General features: G+C 43.6%; 1 protein-coding gene across 2 annotated transcripts in view; it reads right to left on the minus strand.

Annotated features, from left to right (window-relative positions):
• Positions 1–748: 748 nt before the first annotated feature.
• LOC121535101 (2-lysophosphatidate phosphatase PLPPR4-like) overlaps positions 749–15398 on the minus strand; it is a 29490-nt gene continuing 14840 nt past the window's right edge. For both annotated transcript variants that reach the window (XM_045206258.1, XM_041841822.2), the window contains 5 exons: positions 12716–12845; positions 12343–12541; positions 10133–10190; positions 8074–8247; positions 749–4780 (listed from right to left, as the gene is read on the minus strand). In XM_045206258.1, the coding sequence (XP_045062193.1) occupies positions 3146–4780; positions 8074–8247; positions 10133–10190; positions 12343–12541; positions 12716–12845 (2196 nt within the window). In that variant the 3' untranslated portion in view covers positions 749–3145. The remainder of the gene's footprint in view (positions 4781–8073; positions 8248–10132; positions 10191–12342; positions 12542–12715; positions 12846–15398) is intronic.

A 15398-nucleotide genomic window follows, 5' to 3' on the forward strand; every position in this document is an offset into this window, starting at 1 on the left:
ACTTACAGTACATTTGTAACAATGTAAACATTACGGCTATTCAATCAAATAAGCCTCACATAGCAAATTAGCAATTAAATTTTGTTTTGACAAAATTTGACACCTCCATACAACAAATCCCCACTTCCCCTGCATCTGCCTGTATTTTCACGTGGACAGAATTTGGGGCAGATTCAAGCCTCTCGCTTCGCCTCTTCCTCTCTATAGTGATTCACAAGCTAGGCCTATTTGAAATGTCGCCATCTCCTGGACGCATTTACCCACAAGATTCAAAAGCTTGAAAACCCTGTTGAACACCCAGTCCGTTTTGGAGTCAAAGATAATAGTTTCAGTGTAGTTTTAGTTTTTCAAACGGGTTTGTTAATTATTATATTTTATTTTACAAAAAAAAAAATCAGGATTCGTTTTAGTTTACTATAACAAACTTTCTTTAGATACCGAGTATGACTCCCTTGTTTACTATTCCTCTTGTGGGAGGGAGATTGATTTACATTTAAGTCATTTAGCAGACGCTCTTATCCAGAGCGACTTACAGTTAGTGAGTGCATACATAATTTTTTTATTTTTCATACTGGCCCCCCGTGGGAATCGAACCCACAACCCTGGCGTTGCAAACGCCATGCTCTACCAACTGAGCTATATCCCTGCCGGCCATTCCCTCCCCTACCCTGGACGACGCTGGGCCAATTGTGTGCCGCCCCATGGGTCTCCTGGTTGCGGCCGGCTACGACAGAGCCTGGATTTGAACCAGGAACTCTAGTGGCACAGCTAGAACTGCGATGCAGTGCCTTAGGCCACTGCGCCACTCGGGATAATAATTTATGATATTGGCATTATACAACCTCTTCTCTCAAGCCTTGTTTATAACTGCCGCTAACATGCGTTCTTTGTACTGATCTTGTCCACACTGTGCCCACATTTTCAGAAATGCGTCTAACGCGGTATTAAAATGTCTCGAAGGCTACGTTTACACAGGTAATTTGTTTCACAAATTGGTCTTTTGACAAATCAGATCAGCTCTCAAAAATTTGAAAAACCTAATCTGTCCACTGTGTCTGCATTGGTACCAGATTTCCTGGTTCCTCCCTGTATGCACATTTTTGACCGCTATTCTTTCAAAATAATGTTTATTTATTTATTTTAAGACACATATTGATGACATAAGTCAATGGTGCCATCTGTCAAAGATTTTAAAGTGCGAGATAATGATGATTTAAATGGTTGCACTGTCCACATCTGTCTACACTTGTGTGCCTGACTACCTCTGTGTATCTGACTACCTCCGGATGTGGGCTGAAAGATCTGATCACAATCCGATCACAATGCGTATTTTAATCATCTACACCGGCACAATCAGAATGTGAACAAGATCAGGACAAAGGATGCATGTTAGAACCAGGTATAAACAGGGCTTCAGTCGTGACTCGTACATGATACATTATAGACCAAGGGACACTAATGTATGATTTAATTTAATCTAACAGCACAACCAAAGTCCCCAGCATTGGCGTGGCTGTCACATTGTCCAATCTGGAAAATCAAACCGGATAATTAGACCAATTATTGTGCGCATAGCAATGGTTTGGGAAGAGAAGCCTCTCCCGAGAGTGATTTCCATTGTATTACACTCATCAGTAGATACATTTACTTGAAAATGAATTGAGCGCAAAGTAAGTAGCATTCATAACTTGTACAGGAGTTATAGATTTTCATTCAGGTGGCTATAAGAGCTGATAGGAAAAAGGTTACTTTATCAAAATGTGGCTAACAGCGAATACTTGTTAGTATACTTCTTTAAAAGGCAACAAAGGATACAAAGACCTTCTTGAATTTCCGGTCTTTAAGCAAAACAAATTTGATTAAGGTACTGTATCCACTGCTCCTAGTAAGCAATTATCTTACATAGTTAATCCACTGCCCCTAGTAATCAATTATTTTACATACTGTATCCACTGCCCCTGGTTGTCTATTAACATACAATATTTGCTATACCACTGTGAGCTAAGAAAAACAAATTATATTGTTTTCCAGAAATCCCGGTTGGAAGAATCCTGGCGTTGGGGGGGAATTCACTCAGGATTTCTGGAAAACCTGGGCATTTTGGGAAATTTTGCAACCCCAGCGATAATATTTGGGGATTTCTTTAAGCATTGCTCTGTTATAAATCACCTGCCAAACCAATGCATATCCTGCTAAAGTTCCAAAAACAACAACTTTGAATAACAATAATTAGCAATAAGCAAATGAGGACATGTGAATCAGAGTACTATAAATATGTACAGTACAAAGCAAAAAATATAAACATTTATTTTCACAATTGTCAGGGTACTAAATGTATGAAAGTCGTATTATGAAAAGCACCTCTAGCGTTGCTATGCATTTACTATGCAGTTACTATGCAGTGCAACACACTATGACAGTCACATTACACAGGGATATTTATATGCTGAGAAAGAGAACAGAACGTCAATGGAAAAGGCCTACAAAATATAATGTCCATCAACTTAATAAACAACTTGCACGGCTCATTACCATCAAAGGCTCTTGCAGGGTGATAACAAATAGTATCAAATTCTAAGTTCAAACCACTATAGCCACTATATAAAAATAGTTAGACGTTGTGCTTCTCAAATGGATCAAAGTTTATATAATGAAATGATGGTTGAAAAGTGTGAGAAAAATTACCTTGTAGCGATTTTCCAGCATCTTCTGCATTCTTAAAGGATTATTGTGTGTGCTATAGTTTCATTTTCTCAAAGAACACACACCAATAAAGGTAGTCCTGTCCTATCAAACCAGGTCTAACAGTAAACAACTGCAAAAAATGAAGAATTATCCGATTTTGGGGAATGGAAAAACCACTATGTACCGTACAGTTGCCTTCCTGGACCAGAAACACTAAGCTAGTTCTAATGAACTATGACCTTTAGAATGCACTGGACAATTTAGTCAGCCCAGCTAACACCACTGAATCCATGATGGATTTGATAATATACAGCCGTTTATGAGCTGAATGTTCTCATTAGTCTTATTGTGGGCTCCAGACTAGATCCAGTGTAGAAGGCCACTCATGGGGGGGACAGACAGGGCCACCACATGGGCAGTAAGGGGGAATGGTAAGAATAAGTGTTGACTGTGCAGCTGTTCACTCCCTATACGCCAGACCCAGGGTGGGGGGCAGTGTGGGGGAGGTCCCTTTGAAATAGTTAATGGAGTTGTCCGGACTTGGACCTCTATCCGGGAGCAGGATGATTTTGCCTTTCTTCCGCAGGGTGGACTCCCGGTTGGAGGCAATGGAAACGGTCTCGGAGGCGGCCTCGCTGCCCCCTCCACTTAGTCCCTCCACAGGGGTCACACGGATGGTGGTGATGCCCTGGTGGGGGTGGTGGTGGTGGTGGTGGTAGTGTGGGTGGTGTACGTGGGGGTGACCCCCTCCCCCACCGCCATGCTCGCTGCCAGTGTCCGTGCCCGTCTGACTCATCCTCTCGTCAATGGAGCCGTAGCCATCCTTGAGCGAGTCGCAGCTCTCCGAGTCGCGGTTGAGGTCGTTGAGCTCAAAGGAGTGGCGGATGCTGCCCCGTTGCTCCTGCGGCTTCCACCTCCAGGAGCCACCGCCGTCCGGAGGCTTGATCACAGGCTTGTTCTCTGGGTGGGCCTCCACCCTCACGATGCCCTGGCCGGGCTCCTGGTCTGTCAGGGCCTTGTAACGGATGGAGCCTGTGCAGCTGCCCACGCTACCATCCTCAGAGCTCTTGGGGCTGCCGTGCTGGAGCAGACCCTGCTGCTTGGACATGGTGATGACCTGCATGATGCGCGGCTGGTTAGTTAGGCTGTTAGTCCTGCAGGGGGCGCCCTCTTTGGCCACCTTCAGCCACTTGGAGCGCACTGAGCCACCCCCGCTAGGGATCCCACTGCCGATGTAGTTATCCTCCCTGTCCTCGTCATCCTCATCCTCTCTGGTGGAGTTGCTGCTGTTGTGCTCCTGGGTCTCCTCGGGGATGTGGACCAGCTGGGAGGAGCCTGGCCGGGACTGGATGGAGACTCGGGCCCCCGTGGCCAGCCCGCTGCTGCCCCCGTTGTGGGGGAGGTGGTTGGACAGCGGCACGATGCTAGCTGCCAGCTTCATGTACTGGGCGGGGATATGGCCCTGAGCGCAGAGCTCCGCCTCCAGGCCCATGGCTGACGGCTCAGAGCTGCACCTCAGCTCCATGGTCCTCTGGGGCGAGGAGGAGGAGGATGTTGAATGGTGGCGTCCCACCACCACCCCACTGTCCATCACCTGCAGTGAGAGCTTGCGGTTCTCGTTCTTGGTCTTCCACTGTGAGAGCAGTTGCTTGGAGCGCGTGGAGTCCATGGAGGCGTGGATGCTGGCGTGGCGGCGCGAGACCCGGTGCTCCTCGGGGAGCGAGCCGCCGTGCAACCTGGGTAACGTGCTACTGTTAAAGGTCACCAGGCTGTCCTGTTTACCCAGGGTGCTTGACGTGGTGATGCACTCCACGTCAGCACTGGCCCTCTTCAGGTTGTTCAGGGAGCTGGACTCGCGGCGGGAGGGGACCCGGGTCAGGATAGTCGCGGGGTGGGTGGCGGTTAGGCTGTCGGCGGTGCTGACGCTGTTCAGGCTGTTCATGCTGTTGAGGCTGTTGGGCTGCAGGTGGCGCCCCGCGCTCTGGCTGACGTTGGGCACGGTGTTGCTCCTGGGGGGCTCGCGGAGTGGGGGAAGCTGGGGCTGCTGTCTGGACGTGTCCTGACTAGGCTGGAAGTTACCCACCGCATACAGGCCCTGAAGGGAGGACAGACCATGACAGCATACATTATAGGTTGAACTACCCATCTTGAACTACCTCTACCTACCTATCTATACCTAATATATCTGTATCTACCTATAACTGTCTAAAATTGTGTTAGGAGTCTCTAGACAGACATCAGTATACAATTCCAGTATTCCATGACGCTTTTTCAAGCATCATTCAGTGAATACATCTAAGACAAAAATACATACAGTGGGGAAAAAAAGTATTTAGTCAGCCACCAATTGTGCAAGTTCTCCCACTTAAAAAGATGAGAGAGGCCTGTAATTTTCATCATAGTTACACGTCAACTATGACAGACAAAATGAGACTTTTTTTCTCCAGAAAATCACATTGTAGGATTTTTTATGAATTTATTTGCAAATTATGGTGGAAAATAAGTATTTGGTCAATAACAAAAGTTTCTCAATACTTTGTTATATACCCTTTGTTGGCAATGACACAGGTCAAACGTTTTCTGTAAGTCTTCACAAGGTTTTCACACACTGTTGCTGGTATTTTGGCCCATTCCTCCATGCAGATCTCCTCTAGAGCAGTGATGTTTTGGGGCTGTCGCTGGGCAACACGGACTTTCAACTCACTCCAAAGATTTTCTATGGGGTTGAGATCTGGAGACTGGCTAGGCCACTCCAGGACCTTGAAATGCTTCTTACGAAGCCACTCCTTCGTTGCCCGGGCGGTGTGTTTGGGATCATTGTCATGCTGAAAGACCCAGCCACGTTTCATCTTCAATGCCCTTGCTGATGGAAGGAGGTTTTCACTCAAAATCTCACGATACATGGCCCCATTCATTCTTTCCTTTACACAGATCAGTCGTCCTGGTCCCTTTGCAGAAAAACAGCCCCAAAGCATGATGTTTCCACCCCCATGCTTCACAGTAGGTATGGTGTTCTTTGGATGCAACTCAGCATTCTTTGTCCTCCAAACACGACGAGTTGAGTTTTTACCAAAAAGTTCTATTTTGGTTTCATCTGACCCATCTCTCCCAATCCTCTTCTGGATCATCCAAATGCACTCTAGCAAACTTCAGACGGGCCTGGACATGTACTTGCTTAAGCAGGGGGAGACGTCTGGCACTGCAGGATTTGAGTCCCTGGCGGCGTAGTGTGTTACTGATGGTAGGCTTTGTTACTTTGGTCCCAGCTCTCTGCAGGTCATTCACTAGGTCCCCCTGTGGGGTGCTGGGATTTTTGCTCACCGTTCTTGTGATCATTTTGACCCCACGGGGTGAGATCTTGCGTTGAGCCCCAGATCGAGGGAGATTATCAGTGGTCTTGTATGTCTTCCATTTCCTAATAATTGCTCCCACAGTTGATTTCTTCAAACCAAGCTGCTTACCTATTGCAGATTCAGTCTTCCCAGCCTGGTGCAGGTCTACAATTTTGTTTCTGGTGTCCTTTGACAGCTCTTTGGTCTTGGCCATAGTGGAGTTTGGAGTGTGACTGTTTGAGGTTGTGGACAGGTGTCTTTTATACTGATAACAAGTTCAAACAGGTGCCATTAATACAGGTAACGAGTGGAGGACAGAGGAGCCTCTTAAAGAAGAAGTTACAGGTCTGTGAGAGCCAGAAATCTTGCTTGTTTGTAGGTGACCAAATACTTATTTTCCACCATAATTTGCAAATAAATTCATTAAAAATCCTACAATGAGATTTTCTGGATTTTTTTCCCTCAATTTGTCTGTCATAGTTGATGTGTACCTATGATGAAAATTACAGGCCTCTCTCATCTTTTTAAGTGGGAGAACTTGCACAATTGGTGGCTGACTAAATACTTTTTTTCCCCACTGTAAATAGCCTAACCAAGAGCCAAGAGACATTCGTTCAACATGAGGTCTGCAAAATCTTGGCAATGGATTTGGTATGCCACTGATCATGTGACACATGTCTTAGTCACTGAGTCAGAGATAATGCATCAGCAAACTGTATTACTGTTGTGGTAAATTGTCAGTGGCACAATCATAGCCACATCATAGCCTCAATCACTTCTGATTAAATAATATTAAATGTGAGGATATTGTGTGGGTGTGTGTAGGCGGTGTGACATGAATGTGTGTGGGATGTGCATGCGTGTTATTTATACCTGTCTATGATCCTGTACCATGAAAATCCAATATTTTACCGCATATTGCTGAAATGGATTTGAGCAAATGCACAGTACTGTACAGTATCTTTACCAATCGTAATCATGTTATGTATATCTGATGCTGCATATTAAGCTAATTCAATGCACATTTCATTTTGGTGACATATCCATTACCGTATAGCCTAATTATAGCCAACAGTTTTAAATAATGTTGAAACATTGACATCCTCATACAATAGCATGAATCATATTGCTCAAAACTAGTGCATCCTGCTCTGTTCAGCATGCCGGTAATTGGATTTCTGTAACCCCATTTACAAAAGCACCACAGACTCAACAAACAAGCTAGCAAAACATGCCACTACTCATTACATCCATCAATATACAGACAGACAGTTGCACCTTATCTAAGAGGCTACACTCTTAGAAAAAAGGGTTCCAAAAGGGTTATTCGGCTGTCCCCATAGGAGAACCCTTTTTGGTTCTAGGTAGAACTATTTTTATTTCCAGTTAGAACTCTTTTGGTTTCCATGTAGAACCCTCTGTGGAAAGAGTTCTACATGGAACCCAAAAGGGTTCTACCTGGAAACAAAAGGGTTCTACCTAGAACATAAAAGGGTTATTCAAAGGGTTCTCCTATGGGGACAGCTGAAGAACCGTTTTAGGTCCTAGATAGCACTTTTTTAAAAAGAGGCTAGAAGGAGATGAGAGGCTAGCAATATCAGAGGTGTGCCCTAGTATTAGAAATAATGGCTTCAATGAGATGAATCTTAAGATCAGTGTTCTTCAATCCTGGTCCTGGTGACCCACCGGGTATGCAGACTTTTATTCCATCATGATACTAACACACCTAATTAAACTAATCAATTTGACCTGTTATTTAATTTACAAGGTGAATTAGGTGTGTTACAAGATGGACTGGAACAAAAACCTGCACCTCTTGTCGGTCTCCAGGACCAGGACTGAAGAGCCTAGGGATATGTCTTAAATGGCACCCTATCCCCTATATAGTGCACTTCTTTTGATCAGAAAAAGTAGTGCACTTTATAGGGGATAGGGTTCTATTTCAGATGCAGCCTAGATCTACAGTAGTAGAGTGTCACCAGGTAGTGTCCCCGGACCAAGACCTAGAAGATCAGTGATCAACTAGAGATCTACTAGATCTACTAGAGCATCTCACCAGGTAGACGGCGATCCCTCCTCCGATGAGGAAGCCACAGTAGACGTCAATGGCGTGGTTCTTGAACTGGATGATGCGGGTCAGGCCACAGATGATGCCACCCATGATGAAGGAGAAGACCAGCAGGGGCTTCAGCAGCTTGGAGGAGTCCGTCAACGTAGTGTTGAAGTACATCTGGAGGAGAGAGGAGAGATACCAGTGTCATTACTCAGGCATCCCTATTAGGAAGTCGCCAACTGAAAACTGTGGAAGTTTTGTCGGACAACTCACTGGCCGTGTCCAAATATCCATACTTGCATTCTAAATAGTATGCATTTTGGGTATGCGAAAAGAGAATGTTTTTTAAAAGTATGTGACATTTTTTATTTTGGCTTATCATCTAGTAGAATTTTCTGCACACTATAGAGGAAGATAATTATATTTTCAGACCCACGTGCGTTTGACAACAGCTGATAATCAGAATATGGGACGCACTCTATAAAAATGAACGAATGGCGGGGAACAAGCCCGATTGCACATTAGATGACATTTGTAGTATGTTGACATTTGTTGCTTACTGCATTCGATTTTACTAAACAATACATTCTAAACACTATGTAGAACGATTACTACACAATATGCCGTTTTAGTAGGTAGTAGGCAAGACGGATTTCGGACAGTTTTGTCTGACAACTGACGACTTCCTAGTATGGATGCCGTACAGCTAATAATTCAGCTGTCGTCTATACAGTTATCTATTTACCATATATCCAGTTAATTCAGCTGTCGTCTATACAGTTATCTATTTACCATATATCCAGTTAATTCAGCTGTCGTCTATACAGTTATCTATTTACCATATATCCAGTTAATTCAGCTGTCGTCTATACAGTTATCTATTTACCATATATCCAGTTAATTCAGCTGTCGTCTATACAGTTATCTATTTACCATATATCCAGTTAATTCAGCTGTCGTCTATACAGTTATCTATTTACCATATATCCAGTTAATTCAGCTGTCGTCTATACAGTTATCTATTTACCATATATCCAGTTAATTCAGCTGTCGTCTATACAGTTATCTATTTACCATATATCCAGTTAATTCAGCTGTCGTCTATACAGTTATCTATTTACCATATATCCAGTTAATTCAGCTGTCGTCTATACAGTTATCTATTTACCATATATCCAGTTAATTCAGCTGTCGTCTATACAGTTATCTATTTACCATATATCCAGTTAATTCAGCTGTCGTCTATACAGTTATCTATTTACCATATATCCAGTTAATTCAGCTGTCGTCTATACAGTTATCTATTTATCATATATCCAGTTAATTCAGCTGTCGTCTATACAGTTATCTATTTACCATATATCCAGTTAATTCAGCTGTCGTCTATACAGTTATCTATTTATCATATATCCAGTTAATTCAGCTGTCGTCTATACAGTTATCTATTTACCATATATCCAGTTAATTCAGCTGTCGTCTATACAGTTATCTATTTACCATATATCCAGTTAATTCAGCTGTCGTCTATACAGTTATCTATTTACCATATATCCAGTTAATTCAGCTGTCGTCTATACAGTTATCTATTTACCATATATCCAGTTAATTCAGCTGTCGTCTATACAGTTATCTATTTACCATATATCCAGTTAATTCAGCTGTCGTCTATACAGTTAGCTATTTACCATATATACAGTTGCATTAGAGATTTGACAAATTGCTCTTGTTTGTAGAGAGGCCTGGAATCAATATACCATTTTTAAAAAAAGGCTTTTAACTGTAAACGGAGGTAGCCCATGTCGAAACTTGATTTGCATTACGACTGCATTCCAATTCAACCATTCCAAGGAAAATGTATGTTTTGGTGGACATTAACAGAGACTGTTCAAACCAAAATACAGTAATATGGAAAACATTTGTAGAGTAAGACACATGGTCGTCATCCAGTGGATGAGGACCAGTTAGACTAGACTGCTGTGAGGCAGTAAGCTGAGGAGAGGGATGTGTATGTGTGTACGTCTATGTGTGTGTGTGTATGTGTGCTTGTAGCTGGATTACTTACAGAGATGTAGACAGCAGCGAAGGCGGCCAGAGTGGCATGCTGCGAGGGAAAGGACTTCCTAGAACGACAGGAGAGGGAGACAGTCATTTTAATCTTCCGCTTGAGAGACAGTGAGACAGACTAAAGGGAAATCCACCGTGAAGGGCACATCCCATGATCGATTTGCCACAGCAATGAGTTAGTTTTATTTGCCCCGCAAATCACTAACCATATTATGAGCAGTTTGACCATAAGCATTGTGAGTTATTGTCATATCCCTAGCCTGAGCCAGCTTGCCAGCGAGGAATAAAGTCAACAAACAGCTGTTTATTTACTTTATTAAAATGACAGCCAATCAGATTTCAGTAGCAGCACATACCTACTGTGCTGTAGCCATCATTTATCTATGGTCCTCCTCCAGACCCACTTGCCTTTTAAAGTATTCCATATCATACATCCTTTGTACAATACAAAAACAACACCCCTAAGGGACTTAAAACATATCCTAATCCTAAGAAATTCAACAACGTTTAATCTGACAACTGAGCGAGTTTTGTCTGACAACTGAGGGACCTTCAAAATATGGATTCCAAAGGGCCTATCTCCCTGCAAATGTGCACAGGCCAACTTCTCATCCTGAGAGGCTGGACAAAACAGAAGACACACAGTACAGATTCCGCATATTGATGAGTAAACAGAAACTGACAGCCTTGGTAAGAGTTGCCTGGTCTGTGTGTGGGTTCAGGCAGGTCTGCCACACATTCCCTGCTTTGCAAGTGCACCGGGATGAACTGAGTGGGCTGTAGGAAAGGCATTTCCGGTTCTCCTTGCTCTCCTCTTATTTCTGTACCGGCAGACCGTAGCTAGGACTGCTACATTGTACAGTGAGTCAGACACAGTATTTATTAAGGTAAGCCAGCAACTTGGTGGAGAGTGGAGACATTAAAATAAAAAGATTCACCCATTTTTTATGTTATATTGTTTTTGTGCATCTGTGAGCGATGTTCTATCAATTCCCAGGGTCATTTCATGTTTTCATGTGTATCGTTCAAGCAGCCAGAAATACAGCTGTTATGATGATATAACATTTAAAATGGGTGATTCTTTCCTTTAAGTGCCTTTAACAAACTAATGTCTCTGAGACTGGTAGCGAGTCACTCCTGAGGTAGAGGCTAGTGTGGGTGTTGTTTAGCAAGCTAGCACTGTTCTTAACATAGCATATTAGCATTTCGTAACATTGCTTTCCAATGTACAGTACTACATAGAGCCATGACTACAAGGAACTCTACTCCACATCAAGTAACTCATGCAAGCAGTAAAATTATGGAACAGCGGGGACTGTGAAGCAACACAAACATAGGCACAGACCCATGCATACAAACACACGATAACATACGCACTATACACACACGTACACATGGATTTTGTGTTGTGGATATGTGGTAGTAGAGTAGGGGCCTGACGGCACACACTTAATATGTTGTGAAATCTGTTGTGAATGTATTGTAATGTTTTTAAAAAATTATAAAAATGTATAACTGCCTTAATTTTACTGGACCCAAGGAATAGTAGCTTCTGCCTTGGCAGCAGCTAATGGGGATCCATAATAAATACAAATGTACAGAATATGAACAACAGATAGATGTACAGTAGGCATGTTGTTGGTTTACCGGCGGGAAAATGTGTTTGCTGTAATAATGTGTGAAACTTCTGTATATACAGTTTCAGACTTTACTACATTGGAGAGATATGCTAATGACCATCTGTGGAAACCCACGTAGCGTGCCACTTGCAGAGCACAATTTCAGTGCCTGTGTTTACAAACTCCATGGTGAAGTTTCCCCTAGGTTTCCCCTTCAAATCTAGGATAATGTTCCCCTCCACCAGTCCTAAAAATCCACCAGTCCTAAAAATGCTAAACTGACCCATGATCAGTGTCTAGGGGCAACTTCACCCTTCACCTGTTTCCACAGACACAGTGGATATTATTCACAAATGCTTACTGTCATGGTGAACCACCTGTTCTATCAATAATCTAGTTACTTGTGAGGGTGAGGGTGATGGTGCATGCATCATTCAAATCTCAATGCATTTTTTAAATCAATTTTCAAAACAGTCTGGGCCCGTATTCATAAACCAGAGTGCTGATCTAGGATCAGATCCCCCCTGTCCATGTAATCTTATTAATGATGATCTAAATGGCAAACATGATCCTAGATCAGCACTCTGACCTGCCAGCGTTGATGACGGCTGGGCCTGCTCCTCCAGAACAGAAGTCCTCTGTGATGAAGGAGCTGTCGTCACAGGTCAAGTTGAGCGTGGTGTAGTTGGGTTTACACACTGTCAGGAAGTATGGGGCGTGGTAGCCTGTCGACAGCTGGATGATGTCAGTGATGAGAGCCGTGATGCACAGTCCAAATACGTGGACCCCTGGGGGGGGGAGAGAGTGGGAGAGCAAGGGAGATATTCCTCAGCTAATCACCAAAAGACACGACAAAACACAAAATGTGGGTGTTCACTACACAGCTGGGTCAGTGTTGGGTGTTGTGAAGTTAGATACACATGTTTTCAAGATGTCCCGATTGAGAAAATACCTAAACTTACCAACAAACCGAACAGCACGCCGTATATACGAGTTGAAATTGCAGCCGGCTGCATTGATATTGGCCTCTGTTTTGACTCCAGTCTTTCTCCTAGACAGACAGCAATACAGGATACCTTCTCCTATCATTATCTAAGAAGAGAATCGACAGAAAGGACAGAAGAGTGTTTAATTAACATAGACCAGGGTTGGGGTCCATCCTAGTTCAGTTTCTGTATGTTGAATAATTGGACCAAATAATTTATTCATAGGATTGCAATTCCACTCCTGAATTGACTATAATTTATTTGGTAATGACGCCAACACTGACAGATAATTTATTCATAATCTCAGTTATAAATTGCCTGTGGATAGCATCATCTGTTAGGGAAAGTGAGATAGCTAAAGTGAATGCAGGGCTGCTCCACCACCTGAGCCTTCTGCCTCTGAGGCAGCCACAATAACTGACTGCCTCTGAGGCAGCTACACTAACTGGCTGCCTCAGAGGCAGCTACACTAACTGACTGCCTCTGAGGCAGCTACACTAACTGACTGCCTCTGAGGCAGCTACACTAACTGGCTGCCTCTGAGGCAGCTACATTAACTGACTGCCTCTGAGGCAGCTACACTAACTGGCTGCCTCGGAGGCAGCTACACTAACTGACTGCCTCTGAGGCAGCTACACTAACTGGCTGCCTCGGAGGCAGCTACACTAACGGACTGCCTCTGAGGCAGCTACTACAGTTTGAACCCTCCCCCGGCTCCCTGTGCCATGCTGAGGTAAAAATTGGTTACTACACAGGCCACAGCTGGGACAAACCACAGGACCAGCGTGGGAAACTCCCCACGACAGCTGGCACGTACTAACTCACCTGCGGGATGAGAAACAAATTACCCTGTTGGGAAACACTGAATATCTGGGTTGAACCATCTAAGCAGCGGGGGAAATATATCTACATGAGAACAGGTGGGAAACAACATACAATGACAGACTGTATGAGAAAGAGGAAAACATCAACATGGAGAAAACTGCAGGCGATAACTTCAATTATGTATGAACACATACAGTATGTGAGATTTTCAGAGATGCTTCGGAAAATGGTCACAACGGGGGACCAGCGTGTGTGTGTTTCAGGGGAAAGGGATGTACAGTGGGGGAAAAAAGTATTTAGTCAGCCACCAATTGTGCAAGTTCTCCCACTTAAAAAGATGAGAGAGGCCTGTAATTTTCATCATAGGTACACGTCAACTATGACAGACAAAATGACAAAAGAAAATCCAGAAAATCACATTGTAGGATTTTTAATGAATTTATTTGCAAATTATGGTGGAAAATAAGTATTTGGTCAATAACAAAAGTTTCTCAATACTTTGTTATATACCCTTTGTTGGCAATGACACAGCTCAAATGTTTTCTGTAAGTCTTCACAAGGTTTTCACACACTGTTGCTGGTATTTTGGCCCATTCCTCCATGCAGATCTCCTCTAGAGCAGTGATGTTTTGGGGCTGTCGCTGGGCAACACAGACTTTCAACTCCATCCAAAGATTTTCTATGGGGTTGAGATCTGGAGACTGGCTAGGCCACTCCAGGACCTTGAAATGCTTCTTACGAAGCCACTCCTTCGTTGCCCGGGCGGTGTGTTTGGGATCATTGTCATGCTGAAAGACCCAGCCACGTTTCATCTTCAATGCCCTTGCTGATGGAAGGAGGTTTTCACTCAAAATCTCACGATACATGGCCCCATTCATTCTTTCCTTTACACAGATCAGTCGTCCTGGTCCCTTTGCAGAAAAACAGCCCCAAAGCATGATGTTTCCACCCCCATGCTTCACAGTAGGTATGGTGTTCTTTGGATGCAACTCAGCATTCTTTGTCCTCCAAACACGACGAGTTGAGTTTTTACCAAAAAGTTCTATTTTGGTTTCATCTGACCATATGACATTCTCCCAATCCTCTTCTGGATCATCCAAATGCACTCTAGCAAACTTCAGACGGGCCTGGACATGTACTGGCTTAAGCAGGGGGACACGTCTGGCACTGCAGGATTTGAGTCTCTGGCGGCGTAGTGTGTTACTGATGGTAGGCTTTGTTACTTTGGTCCCAGCTCTCTGCAGGTCATTCACTAGGTCCCCCCGTGTGGTTCTGGGATTTTTGCTCTCCGTTCTTGTGATCATTTTGACCCTACGGGGTGAGATCTTGCGTGGAGCCCCAGATCGAGGGAGATTATCAGTGGTCTTGTATGTCTTCCATTTCCTAATACTTGCTCCCACAGTTGATTTCTTCAAACCAAGCTGCTTACCTGTTGCAGATTAAGTCTTCCCAGCCTGGTGCAGGTCTACAATTTTGTTTCTGGTGTCCTTTGACAGCTCTTTGGTCTTGGCCATAGTGGAGTTTGGAGTGTGACTGTTTGAGGTTGTGTCTTTTATACTGATAACAAGTTCAAACAGGTGCCATTAATACAGATAACGAGTGGAGGACAGAGGAGCCTCTTAAAGAAGAAGTTACAGGTCTGTGAGAGCCAGAAATCTTGCTTGTTTGTAGGTGACCAAATACTTATTTTCCACCATGATTTGCAAATAAATTCATTAAAAATCCTACAATGTGATTTTCTGGAGAAAAAAATTCTCAATTTGTCTGTCATAGTTGGCGTGTACCTATGATGAAAATTACAGGCCTCTCTCATCTTTTTAAGTGGGAGAACTTG

The sequence above is a fragment of the Coregonus clupeaformis genome, chromosome 21 (genome assembly GCF_020615455.1).
Source record: "Coregonus clupeaformis isolate EN_2021a chromosome 21, ASM2061545v1, whole genome shotgun sequence".
NCBI lineage: Eukaryota > Metazoa > Chordata > Actinopteri > Salmoniformes > Salmonidae > Coregonus > Coregonus clupeaformis.